We start from the raw sequence: 22,771 nt of genomic DNA, 5'->3' as shown, positions 1-22,771 counted from the left end.
TCAGGCTGGTCTTGAACTCCTGGCCTCAAATGATCCACCTGCCTCAGCCTACCTAAGTGCTAGGATTATAGGCATGAACCACAAAAAACTGAGTATTTCTTAAACTTCAGCAATTAGCTGATTTTACAGAAAAGAAAAATCATAGATGTCCTCCTATGTTGACCTAAATTATTTTATAAATGAATATAAAATATTGTGCCTACGGCTATCACAGAACTGTATGATCAAAACTGAAAGACAATTAAGTTTCAAAATTAGCAGCAATTAATTTGGCAGGTTCTGCTATTTTGTTGAAAGTAAATCATCCGGGGGCGGTGGCTCACGCCTGTAATCTCAGCACTTTGGGAGGCTGAGGTGGGCAGATCACGAGGTCAGGAGATTGAGACCACGCTGGCCAACATGGTGAAACACCGTCTCTACCAAAAATACAAAAATTAGGTGGGCGTGGTGGCGGGTGCCTGTAGTTCCAGCTACTTGGGAGGCTGAGGCAGGAGAATCACTTGAACCCAGGAGGTGGAGGTTGCAGTGAGCTGAGATCATGCCACTGCACTCCAGCCTGGAGACTCTGTCTCAAAAAAAAAAAAAGGTAAATCACCAATATTGGATTTATCAGAAGAAAGATATAACCCCAGGGCCCATGTCTATATTTTGACTTCAGTTGTACTAGTGCAGAAAATGCCTATTTGTGCACATACGTTCCATAAAATGTTACACACTTCAAGGCTTTGTTACCTAGTTCAAATCTAATCAGACCTCACATTTAATCAAATCTCTGACAACAACAGATTTTCATCAAATTTTGCTTTGAGAACAAATAAAACTGTCTTGCTCTTCACAATAAAAGTTGAAAGGCAGCATTACTGAAAACTGCATTCATGGGTATCTACTCCAATTTTAACAAGAAAATAATATCTGATACACTTTTTAAATTATTGCAGATGGAAAAATTCTATTTCAGCACACATAAATGAAAAAATTCTATTTTACCGCTGTCAAACTGTTGAAGAAAAGCAGTAGTACTGAAATGGCTCAGTCATACCAGTTTGAAGGCATTTTGTCCTTAAATCCAGTTATTGCTGTCAGCGTCTTCAAATAGGAATACTCAACTACAGCAAAGCCCTTACACCTTTAATACACTGGGAAGCACTTGGGCTTTGCCAGCCACAAACACATTACTTACTGTGTTAGGCTCACCTCCACTTTCTTCTCACTAATCAAAAGTAGCACATAACTCCTTCGCATATATCATTTTCATGATCTCAAGACGATTTACTAAGAAATAAATTTCTTACTCACTTTATTAAGAAACGTATGAAGTATATGTATACATAAATAAAATTTATCTCTATTTATTAATTAAGAAATTAGTCTTTTTTTTTTTTTTTGAGACGGAGTCTTGCTCTGTCCCCCAGGCTGGAGTACAGTGGCGCAATCTTGGCTCACTGCAAGCTCCGCCTCCCGGGTTCACGCCATTCTCCTGCCTCAGCCTCCCGAGTAGCTGGGACTACAGGCGCCCGCCACATGCCCGGCTAATTTTTTGTATTTTTAGTAGAGACGGGGTTTCACCGTGTTAGCCAGGATGGTCTCGATCTCCTGACCTCGTGATCCGCCCGCCTCGGCCTCCCAAAGTGCTGGGATTACACGCTTGAGCCACCGCGCCCGGCCTAGAAATTAGTCTTATTCTAAGAAAAGCTTTCCATTACAAATTATAACCACCTAAGAGCTTTGACTAGCTGGGTGTGGTGGCTCACGCCTGCAGTCTTAGCTCTTTGGGAGCCAAGGCAGGTGAATTGCTTGAGCCCAGAAGTTTGACACCAGCCTGGGAAACATGGCAGACCTGCATTTCTACTAAAAATACAAAAAAGGCCAGGCGTGGTGGCTCATGTCTGTAATCCCAGCACTTTGGGAGGCCGAGGCGGGTGGATCATGAGGTCAGGAGATTGAGACCATCCTGGCTAACACGGTGAAAACCCATCTCTACTAAATATACAAAAAAAATTAGCTGGGCGTGGTTGCATGCGCCTGTAGTCCCAGCTACGGGGGAAGCTGAGGCAGGAGAATCGCTTGAACCCGGGAGGGAGAGGTTGCAGTGAGCAGAGATCATGCCACTGCACTCCAGCCTGGGCAACATAGTGAGACTGTCTCAAAAAAAAAAAAAAAAAAAAAAAAAAGCTGGGTGTGGTGGGTGTGGTGGCATGTGCCTGTAGTCCTAGCTACTTGGGAAGCTGCGGTGGAAGGATCAACTGAGCCCGGGGTTTCAAGGTTATGATAAGCCAAGATTGAGCCATCATACTCCAGCGTGGGCAACAGAGTTAGACCCTGTCTTAGAGAGACAGAGAGAGGAAAAATAAAAGAGCTTTGACTTTATAACCAATTCAAAATGAGTGCCATGGGGCACATGTCATTTTAACACTGAGACATGCCAGCCTGCCAGGGCCACAAGTGGTCACCTCTTAACATTACAAGGCCAAGGCTGGCCCTCCAGGATAAGTAACCACTTAGAGCCAAAATGATTTTAAGTTCAAAGGCAAACTGAGATGAAGTGGTAGTATTAGATAAGGTGGTAAATCAGATGATTAAGAAAGAAGGTGCCCAAGCTGGGCACGGTAGCTCACGCCTGTAATCCCAGCGCTGGGAGGCCAAGGCAGGTGGATCACCCGAGGTCAGGAGTTCGAGACCAGCCTGGCCAACATGGTGCAACCCCATCTCTACTAAAAATACAAAAATTAACCAGGCGTGGTGGTGGGCACCTGTAATCCCAGCTATTCGGAAAGCTAAGGCAGGAGAATTGCTTGAACCTGGGAGGTGGAAGTTGCAGTGAGCTGAGATCGCACCACTGCACTCCAGCCTGGGTGACAGAGTGAGACTCCGTCTCAAAAAAAAAAAAAAAAAAAAAAAAGAAGGAAAGAAAAAGAAAAAGAGAAAGAAAGAAAGAAGGAAAGAAAGTGCCTATATTACTTTTTAAAATATATTATCAAAGTAAAATAAAACAAAATTAAAAGATCCATCATCAAGGTCCTATGGAACCCCAGACAGAGAAACACTCAACAAGTTTCTCTTCAAGGAGAACACAAATGAGCAATGGTAGTAAATCTAACATTGTTACATTTGATATTAGTTTGCACATTTGTCTTTAAGGACAACAATTTAAGAAAAATAAGTTCATGTAAAAAGCTTATATTCTGGCCAGGCACAGTGGCTCATGCCTGTAATCCCAGCACTCTGGGAGGCCAAGGTAGGTGGATCACCTGAGATCAGGAGTTTGAGACCAGCCTGACCAATGTGGTGAAACCCCGTCTTTACTTTTTTAGTAAAAAAAATTTTTAGTACAAAAATTAGCCGGGCATGGTGGCGTGCACCTGTAGTCCCAGCTACCTAGGAGGCTGAGGCAGAAGAATTGCTTGAACCTGGGCGGCAGAGGTTGCAGTGAGCCGAGATCGCGCTACTGCACTCCAGCCTGGGTGACAGAGCAAGACTCTGTCTAAAAAAAAAAAAAAAAAAGCTTATATTCTTCAAAAGAAGAAAAGTGGAAGCCTGGATCCCCTCAAGCCTCTGCACTAGCGGGAAGCCTGCCCTGTAGCACTGCTCACACTGCACTGCCTGCAGCACGCTCCACCTCTTCTTCTGCAGACACCAGGAAGGCATCATCCCTCCAGCTGCGAAATAAAACAGAGCAGAACCATGTATCCACTCTAACTAGCAGAAGAATTGGCACAGATCTAAGGCACCATGAAGCCTCAGAGAAATGTCCAACTTGAGCCTCAGGTGAAACCTGTCACTAAGCTTCAATCTACAAATGATTTTATAAAATGAAGATGTGTCAAGGATCCACACGAACTTTGAAAGGTAAAAATATATAGAATATCCAGGAATTTAAAAAGCATTTTAGGCCGGATGTGGTAGCTCATGCCTGTAATCCTAGCACTTTGGGAGGCTGAGGCAAGAGGACTGCCTGAGTCCAGGAGTTCGAGACCAGTGTGGGCAACCTAGTGAGATCTTGTCTCCATTTTAAAAAATAATAAAATTAAACAAAAGCCTTTTTTTGTTTTTTTGAGTGCTGTGTCTCGCTCTGTCACTCGGGCTGGAGAGCAGTGGTGCCATCTTGGCTCACTGCAACCTCTGCCTCCCAGGTTCAAGCAATTCTTCTGCCTCAGCCTCCTGGGTAGCTGGGACTACAGGTGCCTGCCACCATGCTCTGCTAGGTTTTGTATTTTTAGTAGAAACGGGGTTTCACCATGTTGGCCAGACTGGTCTCAAACTCCCGACCTCAAGTGATCCGTCCACCTTGGCTTCCAAAGTACTGGGATTACAGGCGTGAGTCACCGTGTGCAGCCAACAAAAAGCATTTTGAGGCGTGTGCAAATGTACAGTGCCATATGTTTGAGGCATCAGCAAATACATGGTCATCTGTCACAAATTTGTTTGGCTAAAGTAATAGAATTTTAAAAGCAGTTTAAATCTAACTGCAACATAGCAAACCTGTTTTAAAAACTTATCTCACGAAACAAAAGCCTAAAATCAATCTCTACTTAGGGGCACACAAGTATAAAGCACAACACAGAAGACATCATTTTCAGGAAAAGCAAAGATCCAGAGATTTCCACTTAATTGCAGGTTCTCAGAGAGCACACACTTACACCGTACCTGGTATCTTTACCCGATCCCCAGGTTCGAACTCCACATCCACCCATGTTGTCTTCAGTTCTGACTGCTCTACGGAAAGAAAGAACAGACCCTTAAACCAGAAGCTAGTCTCCAGTCCATCTCCAAATCAGAAAGAGCGGTTCATAAAAGTCCCAGGATCAGCTTCTCACAAGAATAACAGCACAGTACTATAAAGTTAACGAAATATTAACATATAATAGATTCATACCATGTGCTGCCACCATCTTAAAGTGAAAATAGCATTTACAAAGAAACTTACATTTTGTCATTCCCACCATATCTTTCAAATTCTCGCTTTCCTCTCTGGTCAAAAGCGTCAAAAACTCTGTTCCCGGGGCCACCTCTGCCTCTGCTGCGCATACCCCCTCTCGGGCCTCCACGTCCTCTCAATGGTCTGTCACGATCAAACCTATCACCTGGTCTAGGAAGGAGTGGATATAATAAAAACTGGTAAATTAAAGGTCTAAGATCTCTCCAGAAAAAATTCTAAAAGAAAATCATGGTTATAGTATACTGGAAAGAATGGTGGCTTGAATCATAAATTAATAGTTAACCTTTAGTGAGCACACACTATAGACTATATACCTGGCATTGTTCTGAGCACTTTACATATAGTAATTGGATTCTCACAGACAAATCTTTAATATACAACTATTGCCTATAGATGAGGAAACGGAAGCAGAGAGTAGGCTACGTGGTGGGGCCAGTCCAGGAGAAGCAGGTGCTAGACAGGCATAGTACTAATCTGAATGGGGCATTCCTTTCTCTCTCTGGATCTAGTTTCCTTAACTCAAAAAATGAGAATGTTAGATAAATAAACTCTAAGGTTCATTCCTGTTCTAATACTAAATCTTTAAGTTAAATTTGGAATTTTTGTATAAGAAAAATGGTTAAACTTCAAATTATGCCCCTTCCCAAATCTCCCTCCTAAACACACAACCAGCCAGTAACATTTGGAACTGTGAAAACCTTAACCTGCCTTCCACCTCATTACTCCACATAAACGGCCAAGGGCAGCTGAAGACCTCTTTGTTAAGCCCAATAGCTGAAGCCCTTTTGTCTTCATGTCATTTGACCCCAGTGTCATATGACACTGCTGGCCACTAATCTTCCTGACTTTTCTGGCTTCTCTTTTCCTGCCTGCCCTTAGAAAATTATTTTTGGAATAGATAATACCCAAACATGGTACAAAACTCACACTGTTCCTCAGCCACACAATTCCACTTCTCAGAGGCAGTCAATTCAAGATTCAGAGAAGGGAAAAGTTCTCCGCCTGCCTCTCGTGCCTAACCATTTGTCTTGGTGTTCTACACGGACACCCATCCGTCCTTATCCTTGTGGGCACTCTCACTTTTCTTTTGTTTGTTTTATTAGAACCTTACTTTCGATTTCTTTTTTCAAGGCAGAGCCTTGCTCTGTTGCCCAGGTTGGAGTGCAGTGGCAGGATCTCGGCTCATGCCACATCCACCTGGCCCCCATGCTAATGCTAACTGGCCCTGTGTCTCTCATCTGATTGCAGGACATGAAGCCAGTTACTTCCTAGACATCTCCACCCCGACACCCCCAAGTCAGGCACATACATGCCCAATGCGGAGCCCTTATTCCTCCCGTGATCCCCAACTCACAATACGAGCGAGAGCCCAAGCCACTCCTCCCTCTTCTTCCTCTGCCACATCAGAGCCTGGACCCAGGACCTGATTGCCCACCCACTCCTCCCTGCACCGTCGCTGGGCACCATCACTCTTTCTGAGGACTTGTCTCTCCTTCACTAAGCTCTAAGCTCTTTTTCACCATTGTAACAATAGTTTAATAAGAGAAATGTTTTCTACTTTGGCAAGGCTTTTAAAAATATTTAAAATCACAAGAAATTACTTATTTAATAGAGGTCCTGGCATCAAGAAACCTAGTGGCATTAGTAGCTCAAACACCAGCACTAGAGGTATGTTACAATCTACTTTTATGGCTAAAAGTGTTACATTAAGAAGCCGCTATACAATAGTGGGTAAAAGCATACAAAACTCGCTATCTTCCTTACTCAAAAAATAAAGAAATACAGAAGTACTGATCATTAACGTTATGCCAGTCTCTTATAAGAAACACCAACCTAAATAAATTCTCCAAGTTGGCTTTTCTGTCTCCCACCTCCTCTAACCAAAACCTGATTCTAAACTATAGCAAATATCTAAAGCAAAACCTGATTCTAAACTATAGCAAATATCTAAAGCAGGCTGGGCTCGGTGGCTCACGCCTGTAATCCCAGCACTTTGGGAAGCCGAGACGGGCAGATCACTTGAGGTCAGGAGTTTGAGACCAGCCTGGCCAATATGGTGAGACCCCATCTCTACTAAAAATACAAAAATTAGCCGGCTGTTGTGGCGGACGCCTGTAATCTCAGCTACTTGGGGGACTGCAGCAGGAGAATCGCTTGAACCTGGGAGGCAGAGGTTGCAGTGAGCCGAGATGGCACCACTGCACTCCAGCCCGGGCAACAAAGCAAGACCTTGCCTTAAAAAAAAAAAAAAAAAAAAAAAAACTAAAGCAGGCTAGGAGTGGTGGCTCATGCCTGTAATCCCAGCACTTTGGGAGGCCAACACAGTTGGATCGCTTGGGCCCAGAAGTTCGAGACCAGCTTGGGCAACATGGCAAAACCCCATCTCTACTAAAAAATATAAAAATTAGCTAGGCATAGTGGTGCATGCCTGGTAATCTCAGCTACTCAGGAGGCTGAGGTGGGAGGATTACTTGAGCCCAGGAGTGCAGGGAGCCGAGATTCTGCCACTGCACTCCAGCCTGGGAAACAGAGCAAGACCCTGCCTCAAAAAAAGAAATCTAAAATACAGTTCTAAAACAAAAGAAAAGTAACTGTAATTTTTTTTTCAGACAGTATCTCACCAAGCTGGAGTGCAATGGCCCAATCACTGCTCACTGCAGCCTTAATCTCCCGGGCTCAATCTTCCCACGTCAGTGCCCCAAGCAGCTGAGACTACAGGCGTGTGCCACCACACTCAGCTAATTACCTTTTGTAGAGATGCGGGTTTCACCATGTCGCCCAGGTTGGTCTCAAATTACTGGACTCAAGAGATCCGCCTACCTAGACCTCCCAAAGCGCTAGGACTACGGGTATAAGCCACTGTGCGCAGCCAACAGTAAACTCTTTTTTTTTTTTTTTTTTTTTTTGAGACAGAGTCTCGTTCTGTCTCCCAGGCTGGAGTGAAGTGGTGCAATCTCAGCTCACTGCAGCCTCTGCCTCCCAGATCAAGTGATTCTCATGCCTCAGCCTCCTCAGTGGTTGAGATCACAGCCATGCGCCACCATGCCTGGCAAATTTTTTTTTGTTTTTTAGAGACAAGAGTCTCGCCTGTCACACAGGCTGGAGTGACGTGGAGCAATCTTGGCTCACTGCAACCCCCACTTCCTAGGTTCAAGTGATTCTCCTGCCTCAGCCTCCAGACTAGCTGGGATTACAGGCGTGTCCCACCATGCCCGGCTAATTTTGTATTTTTAGTAGAGACATGGATTCACCATGTTGGCCAGGCTGGAATTGAATTCCTGAGCTCAGGTGATCTGCCTGCCTCTGCCTCCCAAAGTGCTGGGATTTCAGGTGTGAGCCACTGTGCCCAACCTACAAATTCTTTTTTTTTTTTTTTTTTTTTTTTTTTGAGACAGAATCTTGCTATGTCACACAGGATAGACTGCAGTGGCACGATCTCGGCTCACTGCAACCTCTGCCTCCTGGGTTCAAATAATTCTCCTGCCTCAGCCTCCTGAGTAGCTGGGATTACAGGTGCACCCCACTAATTTTTGAATTTTTAATAAGGCAGGGATTCACTGTGTTGGCCAGGCTGGTCTTGAACTCCTGACCTCAGGTGATCTGCCTGCCTCAGCCTCCCCAAAGTGCTGGGATTACAGGCGTGAGCCACTGTGCCACCAAGAGCATTTCTTACTGCACTTTCCCCAAGCTTGAATATGATAAAATTTGATCTTTGCTCATCTGATAGTGAAAAAGTGTGTCACCTTGAGTTTCTTTGATACCTATACATGTTTATTGGACAGAATTATAGCATCTTCATAATCTCAAAGATTATCTAAATTCAGCCCTCTCCATTTTTCAATGAGGAAACAGACCCAGAGTTTCAGCAATGTGTGTAGTAGTCTTGTCACAGCCAGCTGCCATGGATTTCTATTCTACCCAGGCAGAGCACGTGTTTTCCCATGGATGCAACGTCATAAACGGCGCTGGGATTAAGGGGCATGTCTCCGCCCCTGAGATCTGCTATATCATGTGGTGCACATATTCTAGGAGTAAACTACTGTTTTTAATGCAGCAGGAATTTTTCCTTAGGCTCCAAATAAACTTAATTGAACTCTTAGAACATAGACTATTAGGAGATTAGTCTGCCTCTGTCTAGATGAATTTTGGCTCTTCCTTTCTGTAGTTTACTGGTCATTTAAAATCAATTCCTGTTCTGAAAAAAAAATCCCTCAGATGTTTACCCTCTCCCCATTATTAACAAGCTTTAAGCAAACTGTGGTAAAATATACATAACATTTACCATTTTAGTCATTTTTAAGTGTTCAGTACTGTGGCATTACGTACATTCACACTGTTGTGCAACTATCATCACCATCCTTCTCCAGAACTTTTTATGTTTTCAAACTGAAACTTGGTATCCACACTGAACTCCTCATTCGTACCTCCAGGGGCTCCAGGCTTCCCGCTTGTGAAACAGGTGTCATGTCTACTTGCTAGGACTGTTGTAAGACAGTGAATCACAGGTCTATAAAGCAGGATGCTTGGCTCAAATGTTATTTTCCTTCCTTTTGATTGTGAGTTTGTCACAAAACTTTCTATGTTTTATTTATTAAGAGTGTTTTTATTATTAGTTAAGAGTATTATTTATTGAGAGTATTTTTTAAGAAATTTTAAGAAAATGTTTTCTGATATCAAGATTCAGATTTCCTTGAAAGTGAAAATCCCCTACATCTCTCTACTGTGATGCACTGAGAACACATTACTTCTGTGGCATTCCTGCCACAAGTACGTAACCTCATTCCACGAGGAAACATCAGAAAAACTCAAAATCTGGGACATGTTATAAAATAACTGGCCCATACTCTTCAACATGTCAAATTCATACAGACAAAGGAAGGCTAAGGAGCTGTTCCTAATTAAAGATGACTAAATACAATGTATTTGCCTGGAGTGGATCCTGAACCAGAAATGTTTTCTCTTTTGTGAAAAGACATCACTGGGACAATTGGTGAAATCTGAGTAAAGTCTGTAGACTACGTAATTTAGAGAATTAGGTAACAGTATTGTATTCATTTTAATGACTTTGAAAATTGTATCATGTTTTTAGGAAATGCATTTAAAGTATTTAGGAGTAAGGGGACATTCCTACACCTTATTCTTGAATAACAAGGAAAAGTTGTGTGGTGTGGTGGGGGATGGATGATAAAGCAAATGGGGTAAAAAGTTAGTGTGTGGGGAGTCTCGAAGGGCAGATGGAAATTCTTTGTATAATTCTTAAAACTTTTCTGTAATTCTGAACTTAAATTTTAAAAACCCTCCATAATTCCATATCCCACCTTACTCTTGCATATATGTATTATTCACTTAATAGCTATTTTTCTTTTTTTCTTTTTTTTTTTTTTGAGACGGAGTCTAGCTCTGTCCCCCAGGCTGGAGTGCAGTGGCACCATCTCGGCTCACTGCAAGCTCCGCCTCCCAGGTTCACGCCATTCTCCTGCCTCAGCCTCCCGAGTAGCTGGGACTACAGGCGCCCGCCACCACGCCCTGCTAATTTTTTTGTATTTTTAGTAGAGACTACGTTGGCCAGGATGGTCTCGAACTCCTGACCTTGTCATCCGCCCACCTCAGCCTCCCAAAGTGCTAGGATTACAGGCTTGAGCCACCGCGCCCGGCCTAATAGCTATTTTTTCATGTCACATATAAAGATCTATTTTATCCTTTTTAAAGACTACATAGTCTTGCTACTAAAAAAGGGGGGAAACATGGGTTTGTGCAAGAGAACTATAATTTCCTCGTTTCCACAGAATCCCTAAAGTGAGGGGAAAATAAATACCCAAATGCTTCCAAAAATAAGCAGCTCTGCTCCAAGAATCTTTGCAGAAACAAGTAGACTGTGCTTACTACACAGCAGATTTGAAGTAATCACCAAAAAAGGGGCAAAATTAAGCCTTTCTATAAGTTTCTCCCTCCAGCATGGTTGCAGATAGACTATCTGAATGTCTTGAATGTGTAACTTCTAGGTGAATAGTTCTGCACGAGTCATCACCTGCTCAGCCCACTCAGGCTAAGTTACTTTCTGCTGGACTTTTGTTTTGTTTTGTTCTTAATAGGCTCTATACTATAATTTTACAAAGCCACATTTTTTGGTTAAAACTTGTAGCCAGAATCCTAAATGGAATGGAATTAGCAGTCAAGAAGCAGAAAGAGTTTGGAAAAATGGCTCCCTTGACATAACTGTTCACTTCACTATTCTAGTCTTCCTTAATTTGTTTAACTTTATTTTCCTTGAAATGTGATTCACTAGTTGTTTCTGTTTAACATAAACAGGTTTAATGATTAAACAAAGGCTTTAAGCAGCAAGTGCCAAGCATAAGACACAACCCCTCCCCGTGTTCAGGTGGAGTACAGCAGCCACCATGCTGCCACATCACTAAGCAGCGACACAACACTCCACCAGCCCACGACTTCTGTCCATGTTAGAGTATTTCCAAGAGCAGCTATGCCCTCCAGAAATTGGTATTACACATCATAACAGACTCTTCCTCAAATTTCATCATGGCAGCCTACTGACCTAACCGTGGAGCTAGGAATTTATTTCAATCCACTGAGCAGTCTAAATCAGTAATGCGAAATCAAAAACCATAATTATATTCCTAGTCCAAAATTATATCTCTAATCTAGAACTTCAAAAGAAAACTTCACCACTTCAACACACTCCTGTGTAATTTCTTTTTAAGAGTGCTCTTCAGTTACCAACAAGCAATTCATTTCTAATTGTACAATCATTTCCTGAACCAAGACGTAAAGGCATCTATGAGGAAAAAGGAAGATCCTTCCCATCATCTAAGGTAACATGAATTGCACATAAATTGGTAAAACATTCCTAGGACTGTTACCACAAAAAGCAGTAGCCAGTAGAAAGTTGTATTTTCTGGGCCGGGCATGGTGGCTCACTCCTGTAATCCCAGCACATTGGGAGGCCAAGGCAGGCGGATCACCTGAAGTTGGGAGTTCAAGACTAGCCTGACCAACATGGAGAAACCCCGTCTCTATTAAAAATACAAAATTAGCCGGGCGTGGTGGCACATGCCTGTAATCCCAGATACTCGGGAGGCTGAGGCAGGAGAATTGCTTGAACCCGGGAGCGGAGGTTGCAGTGAGCTGAGATCGCACCATTGCACTTCAGCCTGGGCGACCAGAGCGAAACTCTGTCTCAAAAAAAAAAAAAAAAAAAAAAAAAGAAAGAAAAAAGAAAGTAGCATTTTCTCAAAACTTTTCTGGTTTCCCACCCGCCCTGCCGAGGACTGCAGCACATACTTTTCATCTGGAAACTTCTCAGCTGTGAAGTCCGCCTGCCTCTCTGTCTCATAGGGTCGGTATTCCCGGTAGGATCTCCGCTCAGCTCTTTCAAGCATCCCCTCTGGCCCACGGCTGTCATTCCATCCTTGCTGCTCCCCTCTTCTAGGAGTCCGCTTCTGGCCTACCAACAGAAAATCAAAGCAGAGAGCTGGAACACAACGTCTGCAACAGCACAGTATTAAACTTTACAGGTACTTGTAAATTTCATTTTTCTAGAAATCAACGTCTTAGGAGAATTCAGGAAGTTTAGAAAACTTCAAAGAAAAAAGTTGCTGATACAACTGCCCACAGTCTACTACTTTTTAATAGAATGTTACTATTAAATCATGCTTTCCCTGGCCGGGCGCGGTGGCTCACCCTTGTAATCCCAGCACTTTGGGAGGCCGAGGCGGGCAGATCACGAGGTCAGGAGATCGAGACCACGGTGAAACCCTGTCTCTACTAAAAATACAAAAAATTAGCCGGGCGTGGTGGCGGGTGCCTGTAGTTCCAGCTACTCGGAGAGGCTGAGGCAGGAGAATGGCGTGAACCCGGGAGGCGGAGCTTGCAGTGAGCCGAGATGGCGCCACTGCACTCCAGCCTGGGTGACAGAGCGAGATTCCGTCTCAAAAAACAAAACAAAACAAAAAAAAAACATGCTTTCCCTATATCCTAGAAAGTATATGACAAACTAAGCTCACCTATAATTACAGGCACCTCCCAATAACTGTGACAACCATGGGTATATTTTACTAAATAAGCTACAGTTCACAAAAAAGGTCTTACAAAAACACAGTGTGTAAGCCGTACCTAGAAAATGAAAGAATACCCTATATTTCAGACTATACTTTTAGAATCCCAACTGCCCATTACACAGCAACTATGGCTTATCACTGGCTACTAAGGTTTTTGTTTTTATTTTGTATTTTATTTATTTACTTAATTACTTATTTTGAGAAGAGTCTTGCTCTGTCACCCAGCCCAAAGTGCAGTGCACTGTGCAATCTTGGCTCACTGCAATCTCCACCTCCCGGGCTCAAGCAATTCTCGTGCCTCGGCCTCCCAAGATGCTGGGATTACAGGCATGTGCCACCATGCCCAGCTAATTTTTGTATTTTTAGTAGAGACAGGGTTTCACCATGTTGGCCAGGCTGGTCTCGAACTCCCAGCTTCAAGCAGTTCACCCACCTCAGCCTCCTGAAGCGCTGGGATTACAGGCGTGAGCCTCCACGCCTGGCCAAGGTTTTTGTTTTTAAAGTTTGTAGTGCTTATATTTTTACTTTGAAAACAGATTTTCCTGCTATTCTATGAGATATATAGACTTGCAATTATAACTTCCTGAATATGAACCAAACACTGCTATTTGGCAACTTGCCCAAGAGTCAGCCAGTACTTGAGGGCATCTCTTTTTGTCCACTCAGAGTCCAGCACTTGGACACTGTGCTGGGACCAGAGACTCTGGTTTTGTTCTTGTTTTTTTTTTGTTTTTGTTTTTGTTTTGAGACTGAGTTTCGCTCTTATTGCCCAGGCTGGAGTGCAATGGCCCGATCTCGGCTCACCGCAACCTCCGCCTCCCGGGTAGAGATTAGCTGGGATCACAGGCCTGCGCCACCACGCCTGGCTAATGTCGTATTTTCAGTAGAGACGAGGTTTCTCTATGCTGGTCAGGCTGGTCTCTAACTCCCAACCTCAGGTGTTCCGCCCTCCTCGGCCTCCCAAAGTGCTAGGATTACAGGCGTGAGCCACCGCGCCCAGCCGAGACTCTGGTCTTTTCCTCTGTCCTGTCACCTTGCTTTACTCCCCTTTAGTTTTAATGCTTTAAACATCTTAAGCAAAGTCTACGTTTGAAGCCATCTAATATTTGGTAAATACATTGTGGAGAACTTTGTCACATCTTTAATCTTCAAAAAAAGTCTCTTTTTTTGTATACATTTAAAAGATCTCCTCTCGCTATGTGCAATTTTTACTATAGTGGCTTCAATTTTTCTTGGTACAAATTACTCTCCACATTAGTTGTATAGCTATAAAATATGACATTTATTCAAGTTAATGGATATATATACATATTTTTTTTTTTGAGACAGAGTCTTGCTCTGTTGCCCAGGCTGGAGTGCAGTGGCACAATCTCGGCTCACTGCAAGCTCCACCTCCCAGGTTCACGCCATTCTCCTGCCTCAGCCTCCCAAGTAGCTGGGACTATAGGCGCCGCCACCATGCCTGGCTAATTTTTTGTATTTTTAGTAGAGACGGGGTTTCACTGTGTTAGCCAGGATGGTCTCGATCTCCTGACCTCGTGATCCGCTTGCCTCGGCCTCCCAAAGTGCTGGGATTACAGGCGTGAGCCACCGCGCCCGGCCACGGATATATTTTTTAACTATTAGACTTCCCTCCCACTTAGACACACATAAGACCTTAAGGAATATACATACTTTTCTATTTTCCCATTTAATATTTTCTACCAAAACTTTATCATCTGGGTACAGGTAAATCTTAACCGGTCTCATTTTAAAGCAAAAATGATGTTTATGACATCACTAACATAAAATTATATAATTTATTCCTTATTAAAGTATTTTTTTCAAGTGTGAAAAGTTGCACAACAGATCTAAATTCAACCTACTATAATTTTAAAATGTCCTATAACCTAGAAATATTTTAATTCAATTTGTATCCTGTAGTGAGGTCATAATCTGAGGCTTGTGATATGTTTAGGATATGGGAAAGATGTTATCATAAGTGGAGCATAATGTTTTATTTTTTTTTTTTTTTTTTTAGACCAAGTCTCACTCTATCACCCAGGCTGGAGTGCCATGGCACCATCTCGGCTCACTGATACCTCCACCTCCCAGGTTCAAGTGATTCTACTGCCTCGGCCTCCTGAGTAGCTGGGATTACAGGTGCCTGCCACCACATCCAGCTAATTTTTTTGTATTTTTAGTAGAGATGGGGATTCACCATGTTGGTCAGGCTGGTCTCGAACTCCAGACCTCAGGTGATCCACCCGCCTCAGCCTCCCAAAGTACTGAGATTACAGGTGTGAGTCACTGTGCCCGGCCACTTTTTCTTTTTTTTGAGACAGTCTCACTCCATCACCCAGGCTGCCAGGCTAGAGTGCAGTGGCACAATCTCAGCTCACTGCAACCTCTGTTACCCGGGTTCAAACGATTCTCAAGTCTCAGCCTCCCAGGTAGCTGGGATTACAGGCCTGTGCCACCATGCTCAGGTAATTTTCTGTATTTTTACTACAGACAGGGTTTCACCATGTTGGCCAGTCTGGTCTTGAACTCCTGACCTCAGGTGATCCACCTACCTCGACCTGCCAAAGTGCTAGGATTACACACATAAGCCACTGCACCCGGCAGAGTATTATGCTTTGATTGCAGACATATCAAGATAATGACACTTTTTTTTTTTTTTCGACAGGGTCTCTGTCACCCAGGCTGGATGGCAGTGGTGTGATCACAGTTTACTGCAGCCTTGACTTCTGGGGCTCAAGTGATCCTCCCACCTCAGCCTCTCAAATAGCCAGGACTACAGGCTGCACCATCACACCCAGCTAATTAAAAACAATTTTTTTTTTTTTGTAGAGACAGGTCTCATTTTGTTGCCCAGGCTGGTCTTGAACCCCAGAGCTTGAGGAATCCTCCCGCCTAGCCTCCCAGTGCTGGGATCACAGGCGTGAGCCACCATGCAGCCCCACTGTGACTGACACTTGTGCCCAGTTGCCTAGAAGTATGCAACATCAGATCTGGGGGCACGTGCTTTATTAAGAGTTCAGAACTGGGGCCGGGCGCGGTGGCTCACGCCTGTAATCCCAGCACTTTGAGAGTCCGAGGTGGGCAAATCACAAGGTCAGGAGATTGAGACCATCCTGGGTGATGCGGTGAAACCTTGTCTCTACTAAAAATACAAAAAATTAGCTGGGCGTGGTGGCGGGCATCTGTAGTCCCAGCTACTGGGGAGGCTGAGGCAGGAGAATGACTGAACTCAGAAGATGGAGCCTGCAGTGAGCCGAGATCTCGCCACTGCACTCCAGCCTGGGCGACAGAGTGAGACTCCGTCTCAAAAAAAAAAAAAAGAGTTCAGAACTGGAAAAGGTGTTCAAAATGTAAGGTAGAAAAAGCCACTAAGAAAGTTAATTACCTAACAAGTTGAAAATTGTAACAGATCATGACATAACAGTCATCAGAAAATTTGTCAACAGTAACAATACTTTTCCATACTTTTACCTCAGCGTAAAAAGAGTTATTTTAACACAGTTTCAGATTGCCTATTTCCAACCCATAGTTTTAAAAACATCTTTTACTATCTCCACTCAACTACAGAATTACTTATAGGTGCTTATCCCACCTTTCTGCTTCCTCCAAGTTATTTTTTAATTGCGTCAAATTTGGAATTCATCAAACTTAAAATAGGACATTTACTGTATACCATATTAAAGCCTTTTCCAACAGTATAAAACTGAAAACTGTTAAATACAATTGGCTACTTATTAGAATAATGATCAATATAAAGCAAACATTTCATTTTCCCTCCCAAACCCCCCAAAACAAAGATAATTAGAATAATTATCAGTTTTGGGCAAACATCTCATTCTCCTTCCCAACCCTCCCAAAACAAAGATAATCAGCATCCAATTTTTTCCCCACAATTTAGTACTAAGAGATCAACACTGCCATGAATCGGGCTTGTTTTTCTGTGCTGGATCAGCAGCTCCAAGTGGAGAATGCAAGCACTGCATTTCACTAACCTCGCCAAGAAAAGGCTGGCACATGCATTCATCATCATCTAAACCAAGCCCAGGTAAAGAAACAGAATACAATAAAATTTACAGTAAGATTTTCCACAAAATAAAATTGAGCTTTGTTTCAAAGCACATAATTCTGAAGGGCTAGGAAAACCAAAACTGAAATGGCCTCTCATGACTTTAAGAATGAACTTATTGAGCAAGGCTCACCCAAGGGTTTATATATATATTGCTAGACAGATAGGCATTAAAAACCTACATTTCTGGCCAGGCACGTGGCTCACGCCTGTAATCCCAGCACTTTGGGAGGCTGAGGTAGGTGGCTCACCTGAGGTCAGGAGTTCAAGACCAGCCTGGACAACATGGTGAAACTCCATCTCTACTAAAAACATAAAAAAATTAGGCAGGGCACAGTGGCTCACACCTGTAATCCCAGCACTTTGGGAGGCCAGGGCAGGTAGATCATGAGGTCAAGAGATCAAGACCATCCTGGCCAACATAAACATAGTGAACCCATGCATCTACTAAAAAATATACAAAAATTAGCTGGGCATGGTGGCGGGCGCCTGTAGTCCCAGCTACTCAGGAGGCTGAGGCAGGAGAATCGCTTGAACCGGGGAGGCGGAGGTTGCAGTGAGTCGAGATCCCGCCACTGCACTCCGTCTCGGAAAAAAAAAAAAAAATTAGCCGGGCATGGTGGCAGATGCCTGTAATGCCAGCTACTCAGGAGGCTGAGGCAGGAGAATCGCTTGAACCCAGGAGGTGGAGGTTGCAGTAAGCCAAGATCATGCCACTGCACTCCAGCCTGGGCAACAGAGCAAGACTCCGTCTCAAAAAAAGAAAAAAAAAGAAACCCTTTTCCATAGGAAAAGCTTGCGACTTCCACATTCTTTCAGGATTAACATTTCTATGATATGTCAAACATGTTTTATTTTTGTCTACGCTAAGCATTCACTTACAACATTCTAACTGAATTAAAAATTTTGAATGTTAGAAAAGTACAGTGCTTCATATCAACTAGGGCTACAAAACCTTGAGAGAATAGCTCTTTGACACCCATTATAGATAAATTTAGTACAGTAACTACATAAATGGAAATTAATGAGCTGTTTGCTCCTGAAATAACACATACTTGAAAAAGAACTTGAATGATAAAATTTCCGTTCTAACTACAAAATCAGCTAAATAGCTTTAGTTGATTTCAAACACAAATATCTTTAGTTCATTTCAAAAGCCAGATCACTTAGACCTAACAACCGACAGAAAAAAAGTTATGAGTGTACTACATGACAACATCAAGTGCAGGAAACAGGCTGCAACCCAGTTTATATCATTTAAGTTTAGAAAGAAAAGAAATAGCTCTGTGCATTTATGTATATAAATGCAAAGTGTTAACAGTAGGAAAAATAAGAGGATTTTCACTTAACCTCATACATTTTGGAATTGCTTAAAATTTTTAAAACAAAAATGCATGACTATTTTAAAAAGACTAAAAATCAATGTATTCACAGCACTAACTCGTCTCACGTTTTTCTGAAGAACAGAATTTTTTTTTTTTTTTTTTTTTTTGAGACGGAGTCTCGCTCTTTCGCCCAAGCTAGAGTGCAGTGGAGCGATCTCGGCTCACTACAAGCTCCGCCTCCTGGGTTCACGCCATTCTCCTGCCTCAGCCTCCCAAATAGCTGGGACTACAGGTGCCTGCCACCACGCCCAACTAATTTTTTGTATTTTAAGTAGAGACGGGGTTTCACCGTGTTAGCCAGGATGGTCTCGATCTCCTGACCTCGTGATCCGCCCGCCTCGGACTCCCAAAGTGCTGGGATTACAGGCGTGAGCCACCACACCCGGCATTATCATTTGTTAAAAAATAAAGGGTGAAGAAAAGCTTAGCCTTCTTCAACTCTTTTATTATATTGATGTAAATACGTTTAAGAGAAAAACATAAAAAACAGGATATAAAATGCACAATGTATCTCCAGTCTCACTGTTTAGATAGGCTCAGAAATTTACTGGCCTACCAAAGGGTCGTGAGATAGTCAATAACATTTTTTTAAATCATTTTCAACATCTTTATCGTAGTGACTTGATTCTCAAGTGATGACTTTGGATTTAACTTTTCACAAATAAAGGTAAACATTACCCAGCTGCACATCAAAGCCCTAATACTTAAACCTGAGATGTTTCCTCAGGGCTGCGATGCACAATTTTTATCAAGCAAGGAACAAACCAATAAAGCCAAGGTGAACACACTGGCAAACGTTGGCAGGAATGGTCAACCTACACATCTTAATCATAACACTCTGCAAACCTTGGGACCCGCTGCCTCATTTCAAGAAAACAGAAAACACAGGTGGAGTGTTGCTGGCTCTGCCACTGACGCAGTTCAGGTGAGAGAATGAACTCTGAAGCACCCTCCCCGTCCGCAGGCAGCAGGACACCACGCTGCGCACCGGTTTTTCTTGCTAACAGGGAGTGGGGAACTCCGAATATTCTTGCTGGAAAGGTTAAAAACGCTTTTCTTAAAGCAGCCTTGAGCTATTTATAAGTTGCACATCCCATCAACGCCACACGAAGTACTGAAATACGATGCCCGCTGCCTCCTGGAAGCTACCGGACGGGGAAGGGGCGAAGGCGCCAGGCCAGACCGCGCCAGGGACCCCCGCCCGGGCCCCGACGTCACAGGCCGCCCCGCGATCGCCCAGGCCTCCGGCATCACAGAGGCCCCCAGCCCCGGGACCGGGCGCCCTCCTCCTCCCCACCGCGCTCTCGGGTGGCTCCGACCTCAATCTTGCAGAAGCTGGGCTGGAGGATGAAGGTCCCCGCCAGGTCTGGATGTGGGAGCCCCGGGGTAGCGACCTCAGCGTTCGCCCCCACACGCCACCCCAGCAACCTCCCTCAACTTCGTCCAACTTGCCCTAGAGCCTCAGTGCCAGGGTTCGAGGGCCCCACCCCACCCCAAGCCAGTGTTTCCCCCGGAGCCCCGCACCGGGCTGGCGAGGGCTGGAAGGGGTGTGACCCCTGCCCCTCTCCTCCTACCTTCGGCGGCCACCAGGACCCTCAACTCTCCCTGCTCTTCCCGGCCCCCCCCTCCTGGAACCGGCCCCCGGGACCCCAGTCTCACAGCGGGCCGAGCCGTGGTCCGCTACCTCCGCTGTCCCCGCGTACCCGGCGCCTGCAGGCCGCCCCCGGGGCTATCGGGCCGCTGAGCGACGGGCGCCGGGAGGCTCTTGCGCTCCTTCTGCGACTCCCTCCGGCCGCCCGCGGCGGCTCTGTGGCCCGAGGCCCCGGCTGGGCTCCTGCCGCCGCGGGGACCGGCCCCGGCCGCCGCCGCCGCCGCCTCGTCGCGCCTCTTGCGCTGCAGCTGCTGCTGGCGCCGGCGCTCGGCCTCGCGCAGGATGTCGAACGGGTCCGACTCGTCGTCCAGCAGCTGATGGAAGCGGTTAGCCACCACGCAGCCGAAACTCTCCTGCATCGCGGCGCCGGCGGCAGCCACGGGGCTCCCCAGAGCACCCTTCATGCCGCCGCGACCACTGTGGGCCCGGGAGGGCAGCCCACGCGAGCGCGTCTCAGCGAAGCCGGCGGCGAAAACCCATGCCGCCCGCTCCCCCGCCACCGCCCTCCGGGCCCTACCCTGTCCGGGCCCTACCCTGTCCGGCCCCTACTGGCGCCCGCCCCCGCGGCGCCGCCGCCGTCCGCCCCGCCGCGCCAGACAGCCAATCAGCGCGCGCGGGTACGCCCCCTTTCCGAGACGGCGCGCCTGGAGACCCAATCACCGGCCGGCTGCTGTCACGTCACGCGACATCTGGGCCCCGCCCCGTCCGCTCAGCAGGGAGGGGCGGGGCCCAGGGGCGGAGCTACTGGCAGGTCCAGGCGGCGCGGACCGGGCGGTGGGGTCTCGGCGGTGTGTGCTTTCTCCCGGGACTGCGACCGTATTTGCTATCGGCCACTCTGCTTTGAAGCTTATGTATACATTTAGCCGTGCAACAGCTACATATTGCGCACTTACCGTGTGCCAGGCATTATGTTGTAGGAAATACTAGCTCCGTGTTGTCACAGATCTGAGTCTGTAGACGGAGAAAAAGTGCCCTGAAGGACAGGCGCAGAGCTCTCTACGGGCTGCAGCAAAGGGATCTGACCTAATTGGGAAGTGACAGTTAAGCCGAGGGAGAGGGGTGACAAGGGGTCGGAGGAGGAACAGCAAGTGCAGCAGTCTTGAGGTAGGATGTGCTCAGCCTATTCAAGCTCAAAGTGGTCTCTAGTCTAAGAGCAGTGGGAAGCAAGTTTTGAGCATGAGCAGATTTGGGTTTGAAAAGGCCACCCTACCTGCACTGTGAATTAATAGTTTGGAGGGAAATACAAATGGATGCTAGGAAGCCAAACATGATTGTTGCAAAGCTCCAGGGAAGAGTTAATAGTGACTGGGATTAGGATGGTGGCGGTGGAGGTGAAGAGAGTAGATGGATTCAAAGACTTGGTGATGCGCTAGATGTGGTGATGAGGAAGAAGATATGGTGACTTATTTTCCTGGCTCCAGCATCTGAATGATATAGTATTAGTCACCACTGGAAGACACTAACGAGAATCATGAATTCAGTCTTGGACACGTTGAGGTTTGGATATTTGTTTTCTTTTGAGATATTCAGTTGAAGCCTGGAGCTTAGAGAACGCTGGACTGGACTTCCTCCAGGAAATCTTTGCATAGGCAGCGGTGGAGACACGCTTGGCTGCCTATCCTACAGCCGTTCTTTCCCTCTTACATTTTTCCAGAGCCTGTATTTTGTTCTGGCATCATATTCCCCAGGGGAAGCGGGCCCCTTCCAGCCTCAAACTTGATTAATCGTACGTTATTCATTGCACCTGATTCCAATTGCTTGCCAGTAATTGGCTTAGGAATAGGCTGTGGGGCAAATCAGGCAGAACAGATCTGAGGAGAAGTATTCTGGGAAAGTTTTTCTTGCACCTAACAAGGGATTGAGAAGGGATCTCCCCCACTTCTGTTCCCTGGTCCTTGTTCCATGAGAAGACATGATGCCTGGGGTGGCTGTTCCTTAGTGTGGCCGTTCCTTAGTGTGGCCATGAGGATGGCAGAGCAGGATGGAGAAAGCCTAGATCCTTGATGATGTTGAGCTGCCGACTGGACCCACTTGGGAATCTCCCTACTTGAGGCTTATGATGTAAGGTGACAGATGTGATTGTGCTTAGTTGTGTTTGCTTGTTTCATCCGAAAGCATCCAGTTAGAGCATCTTGCCAAGTGCTCTGTGACCAGCTTTTACTTTCCTTTAATAGCAAATAGAAAAAGAATTCCTAATCCTAAATGCTGCAAAGTCTGTGTTTTACTCACTTATTGAATTTTGTGTTATTCCCAAGGAGGACAGGGATGATGCCTGTCTTATTCATTGCAGTATGTATTCCCAGTGCTTGGTGTTCTAAGCAGCTATACAGTAGGTTTTCAGTAAATATTTGTTGAATGATTGAAGAATTTAAGATATTTGGTCATCTCCTTTTGAGTGAGCAAAGATTAATGCCTATACTTTCTACCCAAAAGAATTAAAGGCAATGTTCAAACCAAAACTTGTATATGAATATTCATAGCAGCACTATTCACAATAGCCAAAAGACAGAAACAACTAATATACATGTCACCCAATGAATGGATAAATAAAATGTGGTACAGAAAAATATTATTTGGTCATAAAAAGGAAGTGTTGATACTTGCTACAACATGGATGAACCTTGAAAACATTGTGCTAAGTGAAAGACAGACAAA

At 45.0% G+C, this 22,771-nt stretch overlaps 1 protein-coding gene across 2 annotated transcripts in view; it reads right to left on the bottom strand.

Annotated features, from left to right (window-relative positions):
• The window catches only part of HABP4 (hyaluronan binding protein 4), a 40,908-nt gene extending 20,268 nt beyond the window's left edge, over window positions 1-20,640 (bottom strand). For both annotated transcript variants that reach the window (XM_032164607.2, XM_058445047.1), the window contains exons 1-4: window positions 20,169-20,640; window positions 12,236-12,398; window positions 4,925-5,086; window positions 4,645-4,713 (exon numbers count right to left, since the gene is read on the bottom strand). In XM_032164607.2, coding sequence (XP_032020498.1) covers window positions 4,645-4,713; window positions 4,925-5,086; window positions 12,236-12,398; window positions 20,169-20,520 — 746 coding nt within the window. In that variant the 5' untranslated portion in view covers window positions 20,521-20,640. The remainder of the gene's footprint in view (window positions 1-4,644; window positions 4,714-4,924; window positions 5,087-12,235; window positions 12,399-20,168) is intronic.
• Between the last annotated feature and the right edge of the window lie 2,131 nt (window positions 20,641-22,771).

Source organism: Hylobates moloch, unplaced genomic scaffold (genome assembly GCF_009828535.3).
Source record: "Hylobates moloch isolate HMO894 unplaced genomic scaffold, HMol_V3 SCAFFOLD_10, whole genome shotgun sequence".
In the NCBI taxonomy this organism is placed as follows: Eukaryota; Metazoa; Chordata; class Mammalia; order Primates; family Hylobatidae; genus Hylobates; species Hylobates moloch.
Note: the sequence above shows the minus strand (reverse complement) of the source record. Positions and strands in the feature narration are given on the sequence as shown.